General features: G+C 31.5%; 1 protein-coding gene, 1 long non-coding RNA gene and 1 pseudogene across 2 annotated transcripts; 1 reads left to right on the forward strand and 2 right to left on the reverse strand.

Moving 5' to 3' along the window:
• Positions 1 to 1,156: 1,156 nt before the first annotated feature.
• On the forward strand, positions 1,157 to 4,823 carry LOC145794809 (uncharacterized). The gene is made up of 3 exons (XR_014334748.1): positions 1,157 to 1,673; positions 2,915 to 3,302; positions 4,520 to 4,823. It is a non-coding gene; the product is annotated as an uncharacterized LOC145794809 (long non-coding RNA).
• A 6,325-nt stretch (positions 4,824 to 11,148) lies between these two features.
• LOC145796164 (receptor-like protein 7) lies at positions 11,149 to 12,615 on the reverse strand. Its single transcript, XM_082881199.1, has one exon. It carries the CDS (start codon positions 12,613 to 12,615, stop codon positions 11,149 to 11,151), a length of 1,467 nt encoding a protein of 488 aa, XP_082737325.1.
• Positions 12,616 to 12,748: 133 nt separating this feature from the next.
• Positions 12,749 to 13,573, reverse strand: LOC145796165 (receptor-like protein 7 pseudogene; annotated as a pseudogene).
• Between the last annotated feature and the right edge of the window lie 12,834 nt (positions 13,574 to 26,407).

Below are 26,407 nucleotides of genomic sequence, written 5' to 3' on the forward strand. Positions count from 1 at the left end.
CTCTCGCTCATCTCTTTTCGCTCTATTTCTCTCTTTTTTTTGTCTATCTCTCGTTCATCTCTTGTTTCTCTCTTTTTTTCTATCTCTCCCTCTCTCCATCTCTCTCCCTATCTCTTTTTCTGTCTATCTCTCTCTTTCACTGTCTCTCTCTCACTCATCACTCTTCTCTTTCTCTCTCTCTCTGTCTACTTGTCTGTTTGTCTATCTCTCCCTCACTATGTTCGCCTTACTCACTTTATTACTCTCATCTTCTCTATTTATCGAGCTCCTTCTCGATTTATCGATCTACTACTAACGATGTCGTCTTACTCTTTTGAACATTTCTCTTTTCACCAATTTTTTCATCTTCCTATCTCTCTGTCTCTCTTCTCTTTCTCTCTCTTATTCATCACTATTCTCTGTTTGTCTCTCTCTCCCTTTCTCTATGTGTCTCTGTCTCTTTTCTCTCTCTCTCTCTCATCACTCTTCTCTTTCTGTCCATCTCTCTTTTTCTCTCTGTTTCTGTCTCTCTTCTTTTTCTCACTCTGACTCATCACTCTTCTCTATCTGTCTGTCTATCTCTCTCTTTTTCTCTATGTTTCTCGTCTATCTCTCTTCTCTCTATCTCTTTCATATATCTTCTCTCTCTGTCTCCCTTCTCTCTCTCTTATTTTTTTCTCTCTCGCTCTCTCGCTCATCTCTTTCTGTCTGTCTCTCTCTCTCTCTTATTTATCTATTTTCGCTCTTTTTTTTTCTCTCTCTCTGTCTCTCTCTTTGTCTATATCTTTTCACCCATTTTTTCATCTTCTTCTCTCTCTTTTCTTGCTCTCTCTTATTCATCACTCTTCTCTCTCTCTCTGTCTATTTGACTCTCTCTCTCTCTGTGTCTCTCATTCATTTATCTCTTCTCTCATCTATCTTCTCTCTTTTTCATTGACCACAAAAATTAACTTTATTTTAATGGAAAATATTATTCCTATTTTTACCAAATAAAAAAAAATAATTATTTTTTATTCATTAAAATAAATATAAAATAAATATAAAACAAATAAATTTTTAACTTTATCAAATGAAAAAAAAAATTATCAACTATAAAAATTATTTTAATAATTTTTTATTTTAATAAAAAATTCATTAACTATAACATTTGTGGGTGTGTGGGTGTGTGTAGGGTTTTGTTTGAGAACACACACAACACAAACACAAACACAAACACAACCCAAACACAACAGGCCGTCCCTCTCCTCCTGCTCGCTCTCTCTCTCTCTCTCCATCTAGGGTTTCGCCTTCCTCTCTCTCTTTCACACAACGACGGCGCCGATCATCCGTCACCGCCGATCCTCCCTCCGGTCGATCCTCCTCCCTTACCGCCCCTTTTGTTTCCATTCCCGCCCCCCCCCAAAATCTCCAATCTCAAACCCCAAACCCAAAAATCCCGCCTCCGCCCCCCCAAATCCCTAATCTCAAACCCACAAATTCCCAATCTCAAACCCAAAAATCACTACCCCCCTCCCCCCCAAAATCCCCAATGTCAAACCCACAAACCCACAAATCCCCAATCTCAATCCCTACCCCACGGTGAGCGGCGGAGGAGTAGCGTCGGAGCAGCGGAGGAGGAGCAGTGTCGTCGTCGGAGCAGCATCGGTCGTGCTTTGAGTTTTATGTGCAAGAAGAATGATCTGAACTCTTCTCAGGTATGTAACCCTGCTTCTTTTGATCTCTCCTTAGTGAAGATTATGTTTGTATGAACATGAATGGTGATGGATGTCAGACTGGGTTTGTATGAACATGAATGGATGTCAGACTGGGTTTGAAGATTATGTTTGTATGAACATGAATGGTCCGAAAAAAAATCAATTCTAGATCAGGGTTTTTATTCATAAATTAATAATTGACTAATAAAATAGTTTGATTTTGAAGTACAAATTAGAAAGTAAGCAAAAATAGTAACTCTATGGCCTATCCTGATTAAATTATTTTATATAAAGATATATATATATATATATTTTAAATTATAGAAACATTTGAACAAAATTATTTACAATTAAAAAATTAAAATAGTGGATGTGTGCCAATTAAAAAAACTAAATTTCTTTTTACATCCACCTCAAGCAATGTAGCCCTTGTATATCTAGTGGAGAAATTCATGTACCAATATAGAGAGAATGTTGGTGTAATGAGAAATACAATGGATGTATTTAGAAGCTCCCCTAAAAGCTCCCTATGACTTGTACACTTCCCACCTCCACAAGCCTTGAAACCAGTAGAAAAAGCTTTATCAAATTTTACAATATTTTCTCTCTTTAGTATCCTACATAAATTTTTTTTTCCTCTGATCTTTTTCATTTTTATATTTTAGTTTAATTATGTGATTCCATTGTTCAAGGATGCTAAGTGAAGAACAAAGCAAAAAAAGAAAAAAAAAAGAAGAGTGAAGAACAAGAATATAAAAAGGAACACCCCATAGCCCTCCACTGGCTGCCTCAATCTGCTCGACTCTCGAGGCCTAAGCAAGTATATAAACCACACCATCCCTCAACCAAAATCACCACCCAACCTTCTTTGTAATCTATTCTTCTTCTTCAACTTCTAGCATTCGGTGCATACCCTCTCTTTGTTTTCTCAAGGTGAGTCCATGTCATTGTTTTTATTAAATTACTCTTGGTTCTACAGCTCATGTTTGGCCATTCTCTCTCCAAAACAAGTTCATATATTTTTAACATTATAGTAGCATTTTTCTTACATGTTATAGGTTTGGTATATTAACACCACTAGCTAGTTTGGTATGTTTACTTGCTGGTTCATTCACTAGTATTAGTTGACTAACAAGAGATACATAAGTTCTATTATCTCTTACCAATGTAGAATACTAGGTTTTGCAAATAGAAGTGCTTCTTTGTGATTTCTCTTTGTGTGTGTGGTATTCTTGAGACAGGAAAGATGAGCAGGCCAGGAGATTGGAACTGTAGGTCATGCCATCACCTAAACTTCCAGAGGAGAGATTCATGTCACCGATGTGGGGAGCCGAAACATGGAGAGAGAGGTGACTATGGAAGTTTTGGTGGGAGAGGTGGTTCACCATTTGGATTTACTGGCCCTGATGTGAGGCCGGGTGATTGGTATTGTGCTGTTGGCAACTGTGGTGCCCATAACTTTGCCAGTCGCTCGAGCTGCTTCAAATGCGGCATGTTTAAGGAGGAATCGTCAGGTGGCTTCGATGGTGATTTGTCCCGTGCAAGAGGTTATGGGTTTGGCGGAGGTGGCAGTGGCGGCAGTGGCAACAATCGCTCTGGATGGAAATCCGGTGATTGGATTTGCACTAGGTAAAGTTTAATTGGCACACATCTATGTTTATATTGTGCAAAATGCACCATTTTGCTTTCTTTGATTAAGTAGAATATTTTCATTTTAAGTTAGGTCTTGCAAAATGAAGCTTTTTAAGATTAATATTTAGCCTTAATATGTCAATTTAATTTTTCCTTATAATAGATGACAGAATATTGTATTAAGTTAACAATTTCAAAACAAGTTGAGTTGGCTAAGCTGAAACTATGAAAATTTGGTGTTAATTGGTTAGACTTTAAATTCATAACTTAACATTTTCTCTATAGTTTACTCATTTTTGTAATGAATATTTTCATAGAATAAGCTAAAAAATGGACTCAATTGGTTCATTTTAAGTATGAGAAATTTGTCATAAAATTTCATTTCACGATTCTTAATTATTATATGCAATTTACATATATGTATAATAAATTTTATTTTTGTTTTTGTATAATGACTATAAATTTATTTCCCTCTAAGTTTTTAAATAAATTTATGGAAAAATCACATATCAGTGAATTTTTGAAAAATTAATTACCAAATCTTGAAAAAATTTATAATTTTAATTTTTAATTTTTGTAAAATTTATCATTAATTTAAAAATATTTTTTCAAGCATCCACTTAAATGAAATTTTTCCTAAATTTATTATGATTTAATGTAAGTCATTTTTCAAGCATCCATTTATGAATTCAATGTAGTCCAAAATAGTGTAATAAACTTCAATTTCTAAATGGAGCTCTAGTGAGGTGGAAAAAATAGAGTAGAGAGAAATAAAGAGAGGAGTGTGAGCCCCACCTTCACATGAGTACTCTCCACATCATTAGAGTTGTATTAGAGCTCTCAAATATTATTGATAAAAAAAATAAGACTAAAATATTATATCAGAGTAGAACCCACTTTCCATTAGAGCTATTAGAACTCCAATATTAGAGCTCTAAAGCATTTATATCGTCTCCCTCTCATCTTTCCTAACAACCATAGATCATAAATTATTGCACAAAAAATACAAAAAATACAAAAAAAATTAATTTTTAGTGGACACCCTGTTTTTTTTATTTTTTCGTAAAATTTTTTTCGTTACACCTAATTAACTACCATATATAGAGTTAATTGTAATCACATATTAGTATTCTTCTCACAATTTTTTACTGGTGTTTAAATAGTTGGTTTCTCCAAAAGATTATAATTTGCAACTGTTATCTATTTATTTGTAGGTCAAAAGGATAAATTTTGCCGAGGGGAAGATCTGATTCTAGAAGTAAGGAATTTGCAGCTTGATTTTTGAAATAGGCTCAAAATTGAGATCTTGTTGGAAATTTTTTAATTTTTGTAAGAGCATTTAAATATCCAATGTGTTGATTGGTGAATTTTAGATTTTATTTTATTATTATTATTTTTTTTAGGATTTGGGTGAATTTTATAATTTAAATATGTTTTTATGAACATGTACAGTTTAATTGTTTTTTGTAAAATATTGAATTTGATGGTTTGATCAATTTTTATTTTTATTTTCTGTTATGATGTTTTTGTGAATGGAATGTAAATAATCAGCTCTTAGAGAGAGACGGCACCACCGTCAGAAAAAATAGAAAATTTTAATATTTTTATTAATTTTGTTACAGGTTTTACTTTTTGCGACGACAATATACTGTCGCAAAAAATAGAAATTTTATTATTTAAAAGAGAAATTTTATTATTTTTTAATATTTTTTGCGACGGCGTTACACTGTCGCCAAAAATAGAAAATTTTATATTTTTATACTTTCTGCGACGGCACCACACTGTCGCAAAAAATAGTGTTTTTTTTAAAAAAAAGACTATTGGCGACGGTGTTTTTTGCCGTCTCAAATAACATTTTTAGCGACGGTAAAATAGGGCCGTCGCAAAAAAGTCAAGAAATTTCAAAGTTATTAGCGACTGTATGGTACCGTCGCAAACAGACAAAAAATGCCGTCGCAAAACATTAGCGACGGCACTTACCGTCGCAAAAACTTTTTGCAACCCCTGCAGTTGCGACCCCCCTCTTGCCGTCGCAAAAAGTCATTTTGCCGTCGCAAAAAGTATTAGCGACGGTATTTTACCGTCGCAAAAAATCAATTTTTTTGTAGTGTAGATGAAAACCAAGGCTAAAAGCTCAAAAAGTTTGGAAATGGCAATCTGGAGAGAATAGGAGAAGATGAGCACAAGAAAAATATATATTTTCCACTCTTGGAGGTATATATAGAAAGGCTCATCGCGGGCGTGAACAACGCATCGCGGCCGCGCATGACATAGTCGCGGGCGTGACTGGGCATACCGCGGGTGCGATCTCTCACATCGCGGCCTATATTCGTGGCCCCTCGTGACCCACGCAATTTTTCAATACCAGGACTTGAAGGTGTGTTTTCATCGCGGCCTGGCGTGGGCACAACCTGCAAGCAAGAAGGAAAAGTCTGCCAACATGCTACGTACAAAACAGAGTTCCCGGAGACAACAAATCCAAGGAATAAGGCAATACAAATCCTAAAATAGACACAAACCCGTTAGCAAAAGTATATAAGATCGGGCCTTAATCAGGGTCGTTACATTAGTAGTGTGAAAATCCATTAACTAAAGAATTAAATTGATGAGTTGTAGAATTTTTTTGTTTTTTAAAAACAAAATCAATTAAAGAGGCTAATAGGAAGGGTGCTTATAATCATATACACTCAATTTCTTTTCACAACTATCACATGTATTAAAAATTTATAATTTAGGCATAAATATTAGAATATATGAGTGTACAAAACAAATCAAAAAAGAAAAAGAAAAAAGAAAAAGAAAAAGTGTACCAAAGAAAGTAAATGTGCATAATTAAATCAAAATATTTTGAAGATTCTTAATTTTTATCATGAATTTGAAAGATTTTAGAATAGTTATATATGGTATGAATAATATAGTAATATAGTCTGAAACAAGTTTTAATTTTTTTTTTTAAGAAAATAAAAATCAATGGAAGAGGATTAGGTTGGAAAGATATGAATTTTTTTTTTTATCTTTCCTTTTGAAAACTATAAATTACAACCATGTTTGTTTCCAGTTTTTTGAAAACACTTTTTAGAAAATTCTACTTTATTATTTTCCGTATTTTTTACTTTTACTAATTTCTTTTAATATTTTAAGCAATTTTTTTTTTTTAATTTTTAGGCACACCTAACATAAATATACTTAAAAAGTATAATTTTCGTGAAAAAAATCTTTAAAAAATTGACTAAATACCAAAAATACAAATATATATATGTATATATCTGAAAATTCATTATATTTTTGGTATTTTTGTGTATTTATTAATTTTTTAAATATTTTTTCACAAATATTTTACTTATCAGATACATCTAAGTAAGGTGTATCTAAAAAAGTAAAAACAAATGCTTAAAATTTTAAAAATATTCACTAAAAACAAAAAAAACACGAAAAACAAAAAATTCAATTTTCAAAAAACTAAATTTAGAAAACTGAAACCAAACACACGTGTTTTTAAAAAAAAATAGAAGAATTATACTAACAAGTCATATGTTTTATCTCTCTCCGAATACGAAAAAGAAAAAGCAGTAACAATGTTTTAAAAAAAATAGAAGAATTATACTAACAATTCTTGTAGTTTGGAACATATGCCACTTTAATTCCGAACTTTTCAATTATGATATATTTTATCTTAAATTTTGAATCTTGTTCCAAATAAGAATAACCAAAGATGTTTATTTGCAAACGGTCTATTTTAAGGATAAAGTCGACATACAACTTATTTTGTGTTGGTTAACTTGTATATTGTTTGAAATGTAATGGCCTTTTTTTAATGAATAATGTTGCCACTTTCTTAGTTATAAAGTTCTGTCCAGTTTAGTTTTCAGAATCTATTTTAAGAAAATTTTTCTAAGAACTAAAAATTATATTGGTAAAAAAAAATTAAAAGCACATCATTTTTATATAACTTTTTTTTTTTTTTGAAGGGTAGAAATAATTTTTTAGATTTAAATTTTTTTATATATATATTTTCGTTAAATAAGTTTCTATTTTTTTTAAAAGTCAAACATGGCAACAACTTAGATGTCATTATTAAACCAATCCATTAAATCAAAAAAATCCAAAACTAAAAACTTTTCATATATTAAACACATCGATTACATTATGACCATCCAAAAATAGTTGTTAACAACAAAAACAACCATCTATTACATGATAACTATCTAAAAATATCAACAAAATCAATCACTCATTACATAATCATCATTCAAATGCATACTAAAAATTAATTTGGTAAAAAAATGAAAATATAAAAATGTAAAAGAATTATTATTTTTATATAATTTTATCTTTGGTACATAGAAATAATTTTTAAAAATTCAAAAATAACTTTTTGACATTTATTGTTGTCAAAAGTTTATATTTTATCAAATTGATGAATTTGCCCTTGAAATGATACATTTTTTGTTTGCAAAGGAAACGGTGTCTTCAATTGTTCTTATTTGGAACAAGATTTAAAACTAAGAATCAAATATATTATATTTGAAAGATTAGGGACCAAAGTAACACAAATCCCAAATTACAGGAACCATTAGTATAATTCACCCTAAAAAATACATAATGCTTGCTAGAAAACATTGTTTGTGGTCTTTTTGTGAAACAAAATACATATATATAGTAGTATTGCCATAAAGTTAGAGATTCTCTATACCCAAAATCTCATGATCCCTATACTTAATGAACAATCAATCATATGATAAGTCAAAAATCTCAAAATATAAAAAAAGTCGAGACACAATTATGCAATTGAGAGTGCTTTTAATACATGGGAATGGAAATTTTGGGTAAGAGATCTATGCCATTCTATAAGTAGAAGCTAGAGTACACAACTCATCTAAAAATATGTCATGAAAGCATTATACATAAATAATTCAATAAATTTAGAAACGTACCCCAAAAGAAATAACTTGTGAAGCAATGCCTAATCAACTTCGATTTCTGTGTCCCTTCCTTTTCTCCATTCTTAGCTTGTGCTGTTTCCTTCCAAAATTCTCGATGAACCATTCGTGATACCTTGTGGTTATTATGTGCCCAATAACCATCCCGACTACTATCCCACTCACATATCCCATGCATATGAAAATCCAATCAAATTTACTTGGGAAAGCTAAATCATTATCTTGTTCCGAGTTCGATGGTGGTGGTACCTCTAACTTTTCACATTTCCTTGATAAAGGGTCTCCGCACAATTCTGAATTCCCCTCATAGGAATTGTTCTCGAATGTGTTGAATTGCTGTCCATGTGGAATGGGTCCAGTGAGATGGTTATTTGAGACATTAAAAATTCAAGGAAAGTAAGAAGTGCTAGTTGCTGAGGGATTTCTCCCGAGAGCTTGTTTTGAGAAAGGTCCAAAGATTCAAGGTTTGTTAGGTTCCCTAAGCATGATGGGATTCCACCATTAATGTCATGACCCGAACCCACCCCCGTGGGTTAAGGACATAACCGGCCAGTAATCATGAGATTACCTACAGCCTCAAAACAACACAAATGTATTTTTAAACAGAGATATTGGGGCCCAAATGGAAGCAGTTCAAAACTTTGTCCATAGAGCTGTGCTTACGTGGCACATCCATACAACCAAACACATATACATTAATAACTCACAATAGAAATGCAGTAGCATAGGTTCTGCACAAACAGGATCATTCAAAAACTAAGTCAACCCATGAAAACTATATACAACATTTACAAAGACTTCGCCAATATGACAACATAAAACAAAATGACAAAAGGCGAAGGCGAGTCTCATGCGTGAGACACATGGGCTGACTCTCCAAAACTCGGTTGTTCCACACGGAGTTCATTGGGGCTAGGTCTGGACCTCTCTTGGCTCACCTACAAACACATAAATGAGCATGAGCGATAGCCCAGTGAATAATATCAAATAAGAAGACACAAACGATATGTAGAACAACATACTCTGAACGGCCTTGGGCCCAATTCACATTGTTATTTAACATTTATTCTTCGTTCCTATCAAAACGGCCTCTGGCCCACTCATTTATGTCAAAACGGCCTCTGGCCCATCCATCCATGTCAAAACGGCCTTCGGCCCATACATTTATGTCAAAACGGCCTTCAGCCCAGTCATTCATGTCAGAACGGCCTTGGGCCCATTTATTCATGTCAAAACGGCCTTTGGCCCATTCATTCATATCAAAACGGTCTTTGGCCCATTCATTCATGTCAAAACGGCCTTCAGCCCATTCGTTCATGTCAAAACGGCTTTTGGCCCATTCATTCTCGTCAAAACGGCCTTCGGCCCATTTGTTCATTCGTATCAAACATTTGTCCATAATTCAAACTGGCAAACTCACAAGGCTGATAAGGAAATAAGCAATTGGACAACTGATAAGTTTCAAACATCAATATTACTCACAGTGATCGGCTTGTGGATTTGCCCTGGAGCTCGACCCTACACATTCCATGAACACAAAAGAGTCATTAACAATTCAATCCGTTCTAAATTCACATTTTCCTCTTTAGGCTTTATTCTTATCTCTTTAACTCATTTATAATATTTAACACATGCCTAAGAGTGCTTGCAAGTGAAAGAGAACGGAAAACGAAATACAGAATGCGAAAACAAAATTTCAGAAAACAGGGTCCTTGCTCGAGCGGACCCTTAAGGCCTGCAAAAGTACTGGTTGCATGAAAAATAAGCTCGAGCGTGAAATAGGGCGCTCGAGCGGAAGTCCTGTCTACAAAGCTCCCCGCTCGAGCGTGAAATACCCCGCTCGAGCGGACACCAAGTCTGCAAAAAGTACTGGAAGCACGTAATTTACGCTCGAGCGGAGGTTCTCCCGCTCGAGCGGACCTCAAAATTTTGGAAAATCCAGAATACGTTCTTGAGCTCCCTCCCAACATTCAAACCAACATTTCTCGCATTTTATGGCTCCAATTTCATATATACTTGTACTAACATGATATAAACACCAAAACACATCATCATGGAGCTCAATTTCTTATATTACCTACATGCATGTCTCAAATTAATCCAAATTCATCACCAACACATCAAATTCAAACATGCAAAGCTTACACTTTCATGATCTATTCTTGCATGTGAGAAATACACATTATTCACAACTTATTTGGTGAAGAAATGGTCATACACATGGATTTCAATCAAATTTCAACATTGATTACACAAATTAGGCTCAAACATGGAAATCCATAGCAACTCTTTACATGCATGTGTTCTATGACTTCAAATTCAACAAATTCAACTCAATTTCCTTATAATCAAACTAATTCATGTTTTTGGCCATTAATCAAACTTGAATCTACAAATTCCAAACAAAATCCATGAGATACTCACCTAGGAGTCTTGATTCTCACAATCTATAACAAATTCTTGGAAAATCTTCAAGGTTTCCAAGCTTTGAGCCAAAATTGCACAATCTCTCTCCCTTTCTCTCACTATGGCCGGCCCTCTCTCTCTCACAATTCTATAACTCAGATTTTTGAGTTCAAAAGAGTTAAAGGAGAGTGTAGTGCCTTCATACAACAAGCCCCACTAACATTTATTTAATAATAATAAATAATTGGCTCTAATTCATTAGTTTAATCAATTTAATCTGGTCCGAATTAATTTTTCAATTAAATTTCACCGTAGGCTCTAAAATTATGCCGATCACAATGACGCAATCAATTTCGGATTCTATGGCCGATAAGGCCTTCAATTAAATTTCCAAAGCAGATAATCAAACAGATATTCCTACGGTGAACAGATAGAAATTCAAAACCGCATATATTTATATAATGGCACACAAAATCATATTAATCACATAATCATACTCAAATTAATGACCAATTAGCATACCACGGAACAAGGGTATCACAATTAAGGTCATTGTTGGAAAGGTTGAGCAATTGAAGCCCCTTAAGGTTTCCAATAAATTTTGGAATCTTCCCTTCAAATTTGTTGCTTGAGAGATCAATGGCAGTGAAGATATTCAGGATCTTCTGATATTCTGTATTTACACCTTTATTTGTAATGTTCAGTGTGTACAAATAACTATTAGCCCAATCGACGTCATTGTTCCTGCAAACTTCAATGAATGTGAACATATATTTCATCTTGTTGACATCAAAAAATTTCATTGCATTCCAATTTTGAAAGTATTTTGATGGCAAATCACCGGTAAAACCATTATGAGAGAGGTCAATGATGTGCAAATTTGGTAACTCTAACTTAATTTTGGGATTCCCTATTGCACCATAGAATTTGTTGGATCGCAAGATGAGAACGTGTAACTTTGTAAGATCTCCTAACCATAAGGGGAATGTATCGTCAATCAGATTATTTGAGAGATCAAGAATCTCAAGCTCGGTACAACTTGCCAATGATCTTGGCACCTTCCCCTGTAATTTATTACCACTGAAGTCAATCATCTTCAATTTGTTTCTTTTATTGTATGAGTGAGGAATGGGACCCTGAAAGTTGTTGCCTTTGAGATTTAGAACTTTCAAAGAATCACTGAAGTTACTCAAACATGGAAGAATCGTTCCAGTCAAGTTGTTGTTAGACAAATCAAGAAAATGAAGAGAACTCAATCGACAGATCAATGGTGGAAGTTCTCCGGTCAATCCGTTATATGCGACTCCATAAGAGCCAGTGGATAATGGTGGAATTGGCAGTGGTCCTTGTAGCATGTTATAAGAAAGGTCTAAGTCGAGTAAATTATACCATGGAAGGATATCTGGATGTTGCTCAAAGCCTGTTAGATAGTTATTCTGAAGACGTATCAACGATAGAGTTTCTACACTTATATTCAACATCCATGCTGGAATTTCGCCATGAATTTTGTTTTCAGCAAGAGATAAAACTTCTAGTTTGTCTTGGAAGCGCAAGAAATTTGGGAATTCCCTCAAGTTGCATGAATTTAACTCTAACACCTTTAATTTGTAAAGACTGTTCTTTGAAGTTTTTTTGGTTAGAACTGTTAATTTGTTACCAGACAAATAGAGATCGGTAAGATTTTTGAGCATCAGAAAAATTTCAAGTTCCAAGCCACCGAGGTTATTGGAAGAACGATCTAGAATTTCAAGATTCTTTAGCTCAGAGAATGACCTTGGGGTTGGGCTTCGCAATTGATTAATTGAAAGATCTAGCCAAATTAGATGGGTTAGGTTGGTTATATGAGATGGTATTTCACCACTCAGGTGATTGGAGGACAGGCCTAAATAAGTAAGTTGAGTCAGGTTTGAAAGAACTGATGGGATCGAACCGTATAGATTGAGGTCACTAAGGTCCAAGTCCATGAGTTCAGTTAGCTTACCAAGCAATTGTAGGGTAATTTGTTGGATGAAAGCGACACGTAATTTAGTTGGGTCAAATTACCAAGTGAAGCTGGAAGGGACCCTGAGAAATAGCAGCCAGAGAAATCTAAATGATTCAAGAGATTAAGATTTCCAATCGAATCCAGTATCTTCCCGAAAAGCTGGTAGCAGAAAGCATCAACTGCTGAAGGGGGCTACTTGGGTGAAATTCGGGCAAATGGCCAGTGAGATATCTATTGGAACTTACATCAAGAACTTGAAGGTTTGGCAGATAAAATATGCTTATTGGAAACTCACCACGCAACCCACAATTTTCAAGAACGAGAGTTGTCAAGGAAGTTAAGTTGGCCAATGTATCAAGTACTTCAGAAGATATGCTCACGTAATTGAGAATAAGCACTTTGAGGTTAGTCAAGTTTTGAAGTGGGCTTCTGAGACCAAACTTTTCAACTTTCAGTAGTCCTGAAATTGATGAGTCAACATTGTAAGAAAGATCAATGGAAACCAATTTGGATAATTTTGAGATTTCCAAAGGGATTTGACCGGAAAATACAGAGGAGGAAAGGTTGAGACTTATTAGTTCCGAGAGATGGCTAATTTCTGATGGAAGGTGAGAGTAATCGAAATCATTATAAGCAAGGTTAAGTCGCTGAAGGTGAACTACGCTGAAGAGGCTGCTGCTTGAATTGATAGAACCGTGGAGGAAACTGCTGCTGAGGTCAAGGCCAATCACATGACCCGTATCCTCATCGCAATCGACGCCATCCCATGAGCAGCAATCACCACTATCTCCTTGGAGCTTCCATGATGCAACCTTCGGATAAGAAGAAGGATCACTAGAAGCAGATTTGTCAATTGAAAAGGTTTGCTTGAATTGCAACAGGGTGGAGCTCTCGTCCGCATGGCATAGTGGCTGCTCAGCAGACAAAGAGTTAGCCATTATTATTTTAAGATGACAGCAAGAGAGTGATAAGAAGAGTAAATGCATGAACAGAAAGAGATGCAAAGAGGAATCCATATTTAGTTAACTTGATTTCTCTAAGCACCTCTTGGATGAAAGAAAGACAATGCTAACATGGAGCTTTTTATAGACAAGATTTTGAGTGTTGGATTGGATATGCCAGAGATCTTTGTCTATAAAAGAGATTAGACAATTCCTATTCTGTTCTACAACGTAAACTAGGGGGTTAAAAAAAAAATAATGATGTGAGGCAATTCATACTTCCTCCTTGTTGTGCATGTTTTAGATTACTTGATTTTTTGTGGTTTTTTTAGTATTTTTAAAAGTTTTAAAAAAAAAAATTTAATGTGTTTGAAAAGTTACTAAAAAAATTATGATTACGTTTGGTAGAGTTTTGTAAATATGATTTGAGAGTATGAGTTGTATTTTAAGTTTATGAGTTGTGGAATTATGATTTGAGTGTAGAAAATTTGTTTGGTTATGGTTTTTGAATAGAGTGCTGAATTGAGTTTTGAATTGAGTGTAGAATTGAGTTTTGAAAGTTTGATTTGACATGTGAAGTATGAAAATTTGTTTGGTTATGAGTTTTGAAAAGAGTTTTCAAAACTTCATTCAAATTGTTGTAACTCATAACAAAACACACTACTTTCACACTATTGAAAATTCTGATCAACACTCATAACCAAACCCTTTTTAAAATTCAATTAAAAAAATTTATTATTAACAGAAAATAACATTAATCAATTTTTTAATTGAAAATACTACAAAGGAAATAATTTTTTTTCAAAATAAATATTCAAAAAATTTAAATCATAAATATTTAAATAATTTAAATAATCTAAAAAATTTAATAAGTAAAAAATTAAAATAAATATTAAAAAAATTTAAATCGTAAAAACTTAATTAATTTAAATATTTAAAAAATTTAAAAAATTTAAAATGTTAATATTTTAAATTTAAAAATGACTCTACACTCAAATCGTAACCAAACACATAAAACAAAAATCAATTAAGAAATTATTTTTAAAACTCATAACCAAACACATAACTCGAAACTCCATACTACTTTCATAACTCTACATTCAAATCATAACCAAATACATAACAAAAAAAATTAAAATATTTAAAAATATTTTTATAAAATAGAGTTTGAATTGATTTTTATAAAATATTTTAAAATTTAAAAAATTAAAATCGTAATATTTTCAAATTAAAATATTTAAAAAATTAAAAAATTATAAATAAAAAAAATTAATGTGTCATTTGACTTTTATAGCTGATAATAAATAATTTATTATTTTTGACTTGTTTAGCAAAAACTGTGTTTGATAGAGCTTTCGAAAATTAAATTCACCCTTATATTTGAATGCTATATTTGGTTTGAGTTTTTAAATTATGACTTCAAATTAATTTCAAAATACATTTTGAAAACATGTTTGGTGAGGTAAACAATTTTTGAATTTTTGGTATACTCGAACATCCTCTCGGATGTCCAGCTGGTTGACCGTAGTAGTGCAATTTTTATTTTTTATTTACTTATTTATTTATTTGCAATTGCGAATCGCCACCTGTTATTTGGAAGAAGAAAAAATTATAGGCTTTGTTTGGTTATGTTCTGTAAATATAATTCCATCCCTCCATTTGCATTTTATGTTTGATTGGAGTTTTCACAATGTAATTCCACCACACATTTCAAAATGTAATTCTCCTTCACGTTTGGCTACTCTCTCTCTCTTTTGTGTTCTCCATTCTAAAAAGCATTCTGAAAAACATAAGATTTTTGAATTTTGAGTCTACCCAGTCATCCTCCCGAACGTCTGACCGGTTGACGGAAACCGTGCATTTTTTTTTTTTGCCAATTGCCAATCGCCAATCGCCACTTGTTATTTGGGAAAAAAAAATTATATTTGTTTTTGATATTTTTTAAATATAAATTTTTTTTTACGCCAACATGACATTTTTTTAATTTGAATGTTAAAAAGAGTTTGGTTATGAGTGTTGAATAGAATTTTTAATAGAATTTTGAGTTGTGTGTTTGGTTATGAGTTAAAACTTTTTCAATTAAGTTTTGAATTTTTTTTTCAAATTTTCAAAACTCATAACCATAGTTGTCAAATCGTGATTTGTATCGTGAATTGAAATAGTCTCGTACCGAATCGCGAATCGTGAATCGTAAAAATTTGGATACTTTTTATGAATTATAAAAACATGTATCTACACATTTAGATGTTAAATATATCTAATGAATATGAAATATTTAGACTTAAATTAATGAAAATCTTATTTTGAAGGATAATCACATAGTTTAATAGGTAAGAAGTTAACAAAGGTTTCTATGTAAGATCACCATCTTACCTTTTTTTTCTTTTATAGCTATTTCTTAATCAATCATTCTTAATAAAAATAATAATCAAATAGACAAATTATCAATTTTCAAAGTAACAATAATTAATAATGATATTGATATTTGGACAATAAGCATACGTACTTTTCTAAGTAATAGTGAGTAAATAATAAGAAAGAATTATTTAGAATCTTTTATTTTAAAACTTAAAATATTTTAAAAGGTATAATTGACCTCACACATGTAATATTCAATTATATTCAATTTAATAAAATATCAATAGATAATTCATAGGATAACTTTAATCTTAAACATCTTTAGAAGATATACTATGATTTTTTAAAGGGAAAAAAAAAACAACAAGAAAAGTTAAAAATATGTTGAGTCTGACTGAATCTGATTGAATCATATTAAAAATTTCATGATCACTAAAATAATAATAAATCATGTTTATATGTTGGTTATTTTGGTATTAAACACTATTAAAAATTGTATAATGTCATTTTTACTAAAAAGATTGAGAAAAAATTAGTCAAAAATATGTCGGATACACTAATTTTAAAAATTGCATGAATCGCAAAAAGTGAATCGAATCGTGAATCGATTATGATTCTGCAAAATTTGCGAATCAAATTGCGAATCGTAAGATTCTGATAACAAAACTCATAACCAAATAAATTTTCTTAGGGTTTGGTTATGGTGTGCAACTTACACCTTACACCTTATACCTTATACTTACACCTTACACTTACACCTTTTGTAAAAAATTAAACCTTACACTTACACCTTTTTTGAGGTTGCACATGGTCCTTACACCTTACACTTACACCTTATACTTATACTTACACCTTACACTTACACTTTTTGTGTAAGTGGCACATGGTGTGCACTTGCACACTTAAGAAAACTCCATTTTCTTATTTCACATGTCACATCAAACATTCAAAACCCAATTCAACACTCAACTCAAAACTCAATTCAAAACTCGTAACCAAACAAATTTTCTACACTCAAATAATAATTTCAAAATTCACAAACTCAAAATACAATTCTATTCTCAAATCATATTTCTAAAACTCTACCAAATGTTGCTATATTGTTTGGTAGAGTTTTAGAATTATGATTTGAGAATAAATTTGTTTGGTTATGAATTTTGAAAAGAGTTTTGAATTTTTGATGGGACATATGAAATAAGAAAAATTGTTTGGTCATGCGTTTTGAAAAGCGTTTTCAAAACTTAATTAAAAAACTTATAACTCATAACAAAACACACAACTCAAAACTCTATTAAAAATTCTATTCAAAACTCATAACCAAACTCTTTTTAAAATTTTATTCAAAAAAATAATTTGTCATTTTGCTCCTAAAAAATAATTTATATATTTGAAAAATATTAAAAACAAATATAAATTTTCCCCCCCCAAATAACAGTGCAATTGGCAATTGCAAAAAATAATAATAATAATAATAATAAATAATAATAAAAAAAATGTACTGTTCCGGTCAACTGACCGGATGACCAGGAGGATGTCTGGGCAGACGACCAGATAGATCATAAATTCAAAAATTGTCTGCTTTACCAAATATGTTTTCAAAAATATATTTTAAAATTGATTTGAAATCATGATTTAAAAAATCAAACCAAACATAGCATTCAAATATAAGAGTAGAATTAATTTTCAAAAGCTCTTAAAAAACGCCCAGGGCTGCTTTGTTGATTTCATTTTTCATGAGCTTGACTTCACATTGACTTCATATTGACTTCACACACACGGGTAACATACGTTGGGGTAGGTGGGTAAGAAATACAATAATACTATGCAAATGAAATTTCTATTTGAATTTTTATTTAATATGATTCAAATTTATTTTTTACATGAATCCTACAAAACATCTATTAAATTCCAATCACACTATACAATTGTGGGTCAATTTTCTGCAACAGAAGCTTTATTTTGTGAGAAACATGACTAGTGGAATTCCATGTCAATTATATGGTCATGTTACATGCAATACACAATCTTTATAATATGCAAATTATAGTTTAAATTGTTGTTGATTAATGAACTGTGGGTGTTGGGTTGTGTTCTAAAATAGAATTGATTATAATCCATTGTAATGACTTTGATTATCACCAAATATTATTAATTAATAATTCAGATTTATTAATGAAAGTCAGGCCTTCTTTGGCCACCAAAAAATTATCAAAAAAAAAAGGGATCCAATTTTTTTTAATAATTATTATATTAGTTCATAGAGAAAATACCTAAATTTGAAAGGCCCTGGCAAAATTTGGTGAATATTCAAAATTAATATATAGTTGATGTGATAAATTATTTAAAACTAATGAATAATTTTTCTTACCTAAAAAAATAAAAAGCCAATCAATATGATGAATTATTTAAAATTAATAGTGGATTGTTTTTCAAATACATGAACTATGAATAGATTACGATCAATTATACTAGTTATAGTTGTTTCTAAAAAAATTATTTTCGAATTTAAAGTTGATGGATATAACATTCAATCAACTATGTCATAAGAAAGATTAACTAAATTAGCAATTTTATCCTTTAAAAATGATTTTGTTGATAAGTTGGACCATGTAAGTTTGATTAGTAATTTTGCAATTAAAAATGTAAGAATAGTGATTTTTAAGTGATATTTTGTTTGTTCACCTTTTATTGAGTTCAGATTATTTTGATCATTTTTCTTAATTTTGATATATATATATATTTAAGCAAAATCTAATAATTATGTATATGAAAGTAACCTTTTTGTAAGCATTGTAAAAAAAATAAAATAAAATAAAAAATTGAATACCTAATTTTTTTTTTTTTAAATGTATGAAAGGTTTCTTATTGAGAGTTCATTTTGAGTCTCAAAATGTCATAGTTGGCCCGATGAAAGTGCATATGATATATATATATATATATATTTTGAGAGTGTGTTGTGCGGTAGGGGTGACTAGGGCTGAGCAAGGAATCTGTAAAATCCGTAATCCGATCCGGTCCAGTCCAATCCGATAGGTTTGGATTGATTTTTTGAATCCGTGGTTCGGTTCCGGATTGAAAATTTCAAAATCCGTAGACCACGGATCGGTTCCGGATTGGAACCGATCCGGACCATCTAGAAATAACCTATATTTTTATACTATATGCCTTCCCACACCATATAATTTCTTATATGATATAAAAACTAAAATGTGACCTAAACCTAATCCAGGGGCCTCACTCATTCTCATTCATACCTCTCACTCTCATCTCAGGTCTCTATATCGATGGTGTCTCTTTCTCTTCTCTTTCCCATCTCAGACTGAGTTCTCTCTCAGACTCTCACACTCTCATCCATCTCAGTTCAGATCGGTGTGCTACTGCTCGCCTCTCTCTCTCTCTCTCTCTCTCTCTCTCTCTCTCTCTCGGTGTTCTCATCTCTCATCTCTCTCTCACTCTCTCTCGGATCGATGACTATTTTTGTTCATTTGTATGCTTGTGTGTTTTTATTAATTTGTTGCTTTGTGATATGGCTCATATCAGTGGTATTGTTGCTGCTCAGGTACATTTCTTGTTCTTGTTTTTATTTTATTTTTTTATTTTTATGAATCTGATGTGGTTTTGTTTTATTCAATTGTGTATATCTGCATGTGGGATTTAAAAAATAAAAAATAAAAATAACTTTGAGCTTTTATGATGGTGCTCAGTGAGAGATTATTGGATCTGGATGTATTACTGAGTTTTTCATGTTCTTGATTTGCATTATTGGATCTGTATTAAAGTTGGGGCTTTAGAGTAGGTTAAATTGTGTAGTTTGGATCTGGGTTTTGTTGGTTCTTCTTTTTGTTCTTTTGTTACTTAGATATTGTTTGCTTGAATGAATTCTTAAGACTGTCATTTGGATCTTCTAAATTTCATTTCTTTAGTTCTCTGATTCCCTGTTGCTTTTGTTATATATTTTGCAGTTAAAGGTCAAGGTTTTGAAGTATTTTCAAATTTTAGAATACATAATTCTATTATATTTTGGAAGCTTCAACAGCAGAATGAAATGTAAGTTCTAAGCCACTTCTTTTCGAAAGATCTGTATGAAACAAGGTCAATTGGGTTCTTTATTTAGTTTATTATTATTATTTTTTCATATCCTTTTATAATAATGTTATACCTACTTTTATTCATTGTATAAATTCTATTTAAAATTTACTCTTTTTTTTAATTATATATTATTGCTAATTCTAAGACTTATTTAGTGTTTAATTGATAGGATTTGATTTTATACTCTCTTTACATTTAGAGATTAATGATACGAGTATTGATTACCTTTATTGCATCCCAGTTTGTGTATTTTTGTTAGAATGTAATTCAATTTGGATAATATCTGTTTCAACCCAATAAACTTGGCTCTTTGTTCAGAAATCTGGACTAATGAATAGATGGTTAGCATTGGCCAAGTTCATATGTTCTTGACTCATTGTTTCATGTGAACTTCTTGTTGTTTTTATTAATTTGTATGCTTGTGTGTTTTTATTAATTTGTATGCTTGTGTGTTTTTATTCCAGGCTTTTGTCCATTGCAGAAGAGACTTTAACAAAGTTTCTTTCAAACGTCACTGGAACCGCTGTAGAGTGGGTCCAAATGCCTGGAATGAAGGTATGGCTGTAACTTTGGAATAATATACGATCTTTTATTTGAAATACCTGCATTATTATTTTATTTTGTATTTCAAACAAATTAATCAGTATTGGTGAAATTGAGAGGTAAAAATAATTAAATTGATCTTTTCATGTCAAGTAAAGTACAAAACACAGTGATAACATTTGAGACACCTATAGCTGTTGGAAATGTTATCACTGTGTTGGAAATGATAACATTCGATAGCTATAGCAATTAGAATGAAAATGTAATGTCTATATTTTTTTTTGTTATTTAATTATTTAAATCCGTGGTCCTAAACTGATCCAATCCGTGTTTCAACGGATTGGTTCGGATTGGTTCCACAATTTAAACGGATTGGATTGGTTCCAATTTTTCAAAAACCGTAGATAGCGGATTGGTTCTGGTTTTCTCCCAATCCGGACCAATCCGGTCCATGCTCACCCCTAGGGGTGACCATTGACCGGTTAGTGCACCTAACTTGTCTAGCTCAGTCCAATATTCTTAGGTAGTGTTTGTTTCGAGGGATCAAGAAATGAGATTGGACTTAGTCTTTCCAGATTAATAATCCGTTATTTAGTTTAAAATTTTTACATCGCACTATTAGTCCCATAACTATTGGACTATTGTGTCCCATGGGGGGGTGTGACACAAATGGGGGAATAAGGGTGGATATGAGATTAGGTGATGAAATGATCATTTTGACCCTCTACTATGTAATTATGTATTATATTTAGTAAAATTCAATAAAATTTAAATGTCTTAATTTAAAAATAAAATATTTTTATTAATTTTTATTGATGTTTTATTTATTTAATTTTTTAAAATAATTTTTTATAGATATTTTATTGTTATTTTGTTTTAAAATTTTGTTTATAATTTATTTAATTTCATTATTTAAATTTTAATAGATTTTTTATTTAATTTTATTATTTTATTATTATTTTTTTTTTAAATAAATTTATTTAAAATTTTAATTAAAAAATAACATATATTTTTATTGATATTTTATTTATTTAATTTTAAAAAAATAAATTTATTTAATTGTGTAAAAAATAAAATAAAATAAATTTTTATTTAATCTAGCTAAAAATAATTAAAATATTAAAGATATGTTTAATATTACTATTACTTAGTAAATAATTGAAAATGGTAAAATAGTCACTTGAACATTTATCATTCTCCATAATATCCCAAACAAACATAGAATTCATATCCTATCCAACTAAATAGACTTTTCCTAACATTTAATCCCATAACTAAACAAATATGAGATATAAATCCAGTCTAACCAAACAGTCCGGGAACAATGTATCTCAAAACTAACAGTCCGGTGGATTCCAATTCCCCTTTATCCAGTCCGTCCAAACAAACACACCCTTAGAGTTTGAAAAAATTATTTTACCCATAGGGTTGGATTGGACTAAAATTTTTAGCCCAACCCAACCTGGCTCACCCATTTATAAAATAAAGTAGAAAAAATATAGGCAAAATATATGTATATACTTTTTCATTATAGGGTTTAAATTGAAATATTTGTAAAAAATTATATTTATTTTACCATTGAATTTTGTTAACATTTTAATCCAAATAATAAACAAAAGAATATAAATAATTCAATATCCATTCAAAATGGGAAAAAAAAATTAAAAAGTAATAGCTTATATTTATTTGGTTTAGTGGCCGGACAAAAGATTTAATTGTTTTTTTTTTTTTTTAAATCAAACTTGAGATGAATAGATTAGACCCAATATAAATCAAATCAAATGACATATTCTCTTAAATGTAAATTCGGCTTCAATCCAGTCCGACCCGGGATTTGTTTAGCGTTAGTGCGGGGTGGTGTCTGCAAGTGCAAGTTTTCATTGTTGTCCTCTCCAGGTGATTTCCCAGTTTCCCATAGCCACATGGATAAGGTAATAAACTCTTCATACCACTGGAAAGAAAAGAACCTGGCATGTGACTTGTGTTGGAGAATAATGCTAAGACGATCAAATTAATATTAGTATTATTTATATAAATACCTCTTAAATTATTAAAAAATATTACTTTTAACTTTTTAAATTATAAAAATGTACAAATTGACTTCTTAAAATTATTGAAAAATATTATTTTATTCTTAAATTATAAAAGCGTAGAAATAGATTCCTTAAATTATTAGCGCGTTTCACTTTGACTCTTTTTGTTAGGGGTCTAATCTGTACGATTTTATATTTTATGGGATAAAGTGATATTTCTTAATAATTTGACAAGTTAATTTGTACATTTTTATACTTTAAAGGGTTAAAATAATATTTTTCAATAGTTTAAGAGATGTTCATGTAAATAACCATAGTGATTTGGGATTTGTTGATTTTTTGACCTTTTATAAAAAAAAATATATATATAGAAAAATAAAAGGTCATGTGACTATTTATAGTAAGCAAATAAGTTGTTTATTTAGGTGGTTGCCAAGCCACCGAGAGAGGGAAAAAAAAGAAAAAAAAAAAGAAAAAGAAAAAGAAAAGTTGCCTACCAAGACCTTGGAAACACGTTATTTGGAACACATTTGGGAAGAAAGGTCGGGTTAGGTTAGCGGTTATATTAATCATAAAAATATAAAATAGGTTTTTTAATTTAATAAAATAAAACATTACTTCACATTCAATCCATAATCAGTATATTCTTTCTCTTATAAAAAGTTAAAAAAGTTAAAAAATTTATCTCAAAAGAGACTTTTTAGCCCCAGGCTAAAAAAGTTAAAAAGCTAAAAAGCCAACCCACTTCCCAAACGAACCCTTAGTAACTTTTTAATTTTTTTCGAAAATATGTGCAGAAAATTAAAGAGAGTGATGCGATAACTTATAGTGACTTTTTAACTTCTTAACTAAAATATGTAATCCCCAAACGAAACCTAAATGATATATGTCATCAATACTATAAAGGTATGGAAAATATAAAAAATTATTAAAAAAAATCTAAAATTTGAGCCATATAACAAAATAAATTTTAATTTTTAATTTTAACAATTTAATTCCTAAATATTTGATTTGTTTTTAATCTAAACATTTACCTATATTATGTACCTAAAATTGATGAAAAAACGAGTATTTTTGTTAGAATAATGTTTAAGAGCTCGAAAATTTGCCCTCCCTAATCCCCCTAATGCCCAAAACGACGTCGTTTTGGGCATTAGGCTTTTTTTTTTCTTTTTTTTCTTCCATTTTCGACCATTTTCGAGCTCAAACAACACACAGGGGGAAGAGGGAGAGGGAGAGAGGAGAGGAGAGAGGGAAAGAGAGGGAGACACACACACAGAGCCCCTTGCATTCCGGCCGATCGTCCGATCGTCGCAGCTCCGCCGATCGTCGCAGCTCGGCCTATCGTCGCAGATCGCCGATCGTCGCAGCTCCTCCGCTATCTGGCTCCGCCGCCGCCGTCGTCTGCCTCTGCTTCTTCTTCCCTTCTTTTTCCCTTCTTTCTTCCCCCCTTCTTTCTTCGTCTTCATCTGCTTCTCTGATTGAACAAAAAAAAAAAAAAAAAAAATCCAAAAACGACGAAACGACGTCATTTTTGGTTCGGGAGATTCGGGGAGGCAGAAATTCAAGCGACGTAGCACTGCTGTTTTTGTTATTAAACTCAACAAGAAGAATATTTAAACATTTTATGTATAATTATATTGAGTTTAATAACCAAATTATTATTTTTTCATTAATTTTACTTAACAAAAATAAACTAATAATTTAAATTAAAAACAAATCAAGAGATGATTTATGATAAAATTAAAAATTTATTTTGTTTCAAAACTAAAACCTTCAAATTTTTTTTAGTTATCCCAAAAATTAATTCTGAAAACAATTTCTGAAAATTTTAAACAAAACATTTAGGTCTGAATCTTCTCTCAACTGTCTGTTAGAAAAAGGGAAAACAAAAAAAAAAGAAAAGGAGAAATCTTCTCTGAAGTGTGCAAGAAGCTGAGGAGAGAAAAAGAAGAAAACAGTGTCGGATTACATACCTGATGAAGTCTTGATGGAGATCCTTGCTTGCAACACTACCAGTGAAGTCTCTGCTTCGATTCAGGTCAGTCTCCAAATCTTGGTATTACTTAATTACCAACCCAAGCTTCAGCACCACACACCTCAATCGGACTAAATTAAACCACACTCACAAACTAGGACGAATTGTTCAAGATTGTTGGTTCATGTGATGGGTTGTTCGTTCAAGATTGTTGGTATTACTTAATTACCAACCCAAGTTTCATCACCACAATCTTCGCCATTTGGTCATCAAGTACGAATCTCAGAATCAAGAGCACTACATTTCATGTTTTGATGACGAAACCTTTGGCGATGATAAGTATATGGAGCTTCTTCAATCCCCATTTCACGACTTTCTAAAATCATTGGACATTGTGGGTTCATGTAATGGCTTGTTGTGCTTAATGGAATCTTTTTTTTATTTTATTTGTATGCCAAGTCAATTTGGTTCTATGGAACACATCAATTAGGCAAATCTTCACACTTTCTCTGACTCCATTTTCTACTGTTGGATTGAATGTACTGCTATTGGATTGAACGTTGTACCGCTTTCTTCTGATGTATGCGTGTATAAGGATAGTATATGTTGATTGGAAAACAGGATGAAGGATTAAATTATGTGCATATATGTTTGTCATTCTCTACTGCTGTGCCATTATTTTCTACTAAAGTGTGTTTTGTAATCCTGGATAATTCTACTGTTTGGAAAATAACTTGGGTGATTTATAGTGACTCAGTAAATTTGATGAAGGTCAAAGATTACGAAGCGTACAATCATAATTTCAAAACATGTTTCTACAAATATATACCCAAAATGTTCAAACTACACAACCTTGAAGCCATATGAAAACTAATCATTGCTCAAAGAAACTGCATGACATGCTAACATGCACAAAACTCGTCTTCGTTCAACAACCTTTCAATTTCATAATAACCCCTATAGAAAACATACAAGGAAATATTGTCTTAACAAGTAGTTCAGAAACAAACTAAACCCCAAGGGTTGGCCTGGTGGCAAGGCCATGTGTGTTGGGAGTGTGCTCCCTCCAAAGTTTAGGGATCAAAACCTCTTAGGCGCTAATAATTCCTTGGGGTCATCGGACTGGGGAAAATTCTTGAATTAACTGTGGTGCACTTGCGGGGAACTTATTGCCGAGGGCTTATGCATCCTTGGGGATTAGTCGGTCTTTGATCCGAACACCCCGGTGCCAATAAAAAAAAAAAAAAAAAAAAAAGTTAGTCAAGAAACAAACTAACAGATCTATTCATTTAACTACACGGAAAGGATAAGGAGAAAGTGGCCTCACTCTTGATTTATAAGACAGAGACGTAATCAAATATAGGAAAATATATAATATATATTGATAGATAGGAAACCAAATATTAATAAAATCTTTAATAATAACTTAATACTTTTTTTGTTTTGGAATAAATAAAAGCAACTTTATTAGGAAAGCATCATAACCTAATACCATATTAATTCCTAAAAATCCTAGGTTCCAAAATAAATTTGATTCCTTCCTCATCCAACTCCTTTCTTACACGCATCAACTCCTCTTTCCTCATTGATACAACAAAGGTAAGGGAGATAGGGGAATGCAATGACAATAAAATAAACACAAAGAAAATAAAGTGGACGTTTTTTGATAGATTTTGTTAGGGATGATGGAGACATACTTAGGGTCTTGTTAGGGTTTAAGTTAGTCCAAAGAATACCTACAGTCATTCGATGAAGAAAAATTAATAACAATGTCTTTGCAAGTTACATGACTTGTTGGATTTTTTTTTTCTTTTTTGTTTGCAAAACTAC

This window comes from Camellia sinensis, chromosome 7 (genome assembly GCF_055761805.1).
Source record: "Camellia sinensis isolate YWXY chromosome 7, ASM5576180v1, whole genome shotgun sequence".
Lineage (NCBI taxonomy): Eukaryota > Viridiplantae > Streptophyta > Magnoliopsida > Ericales > Theaceae > Camellia > Camellia sinensis.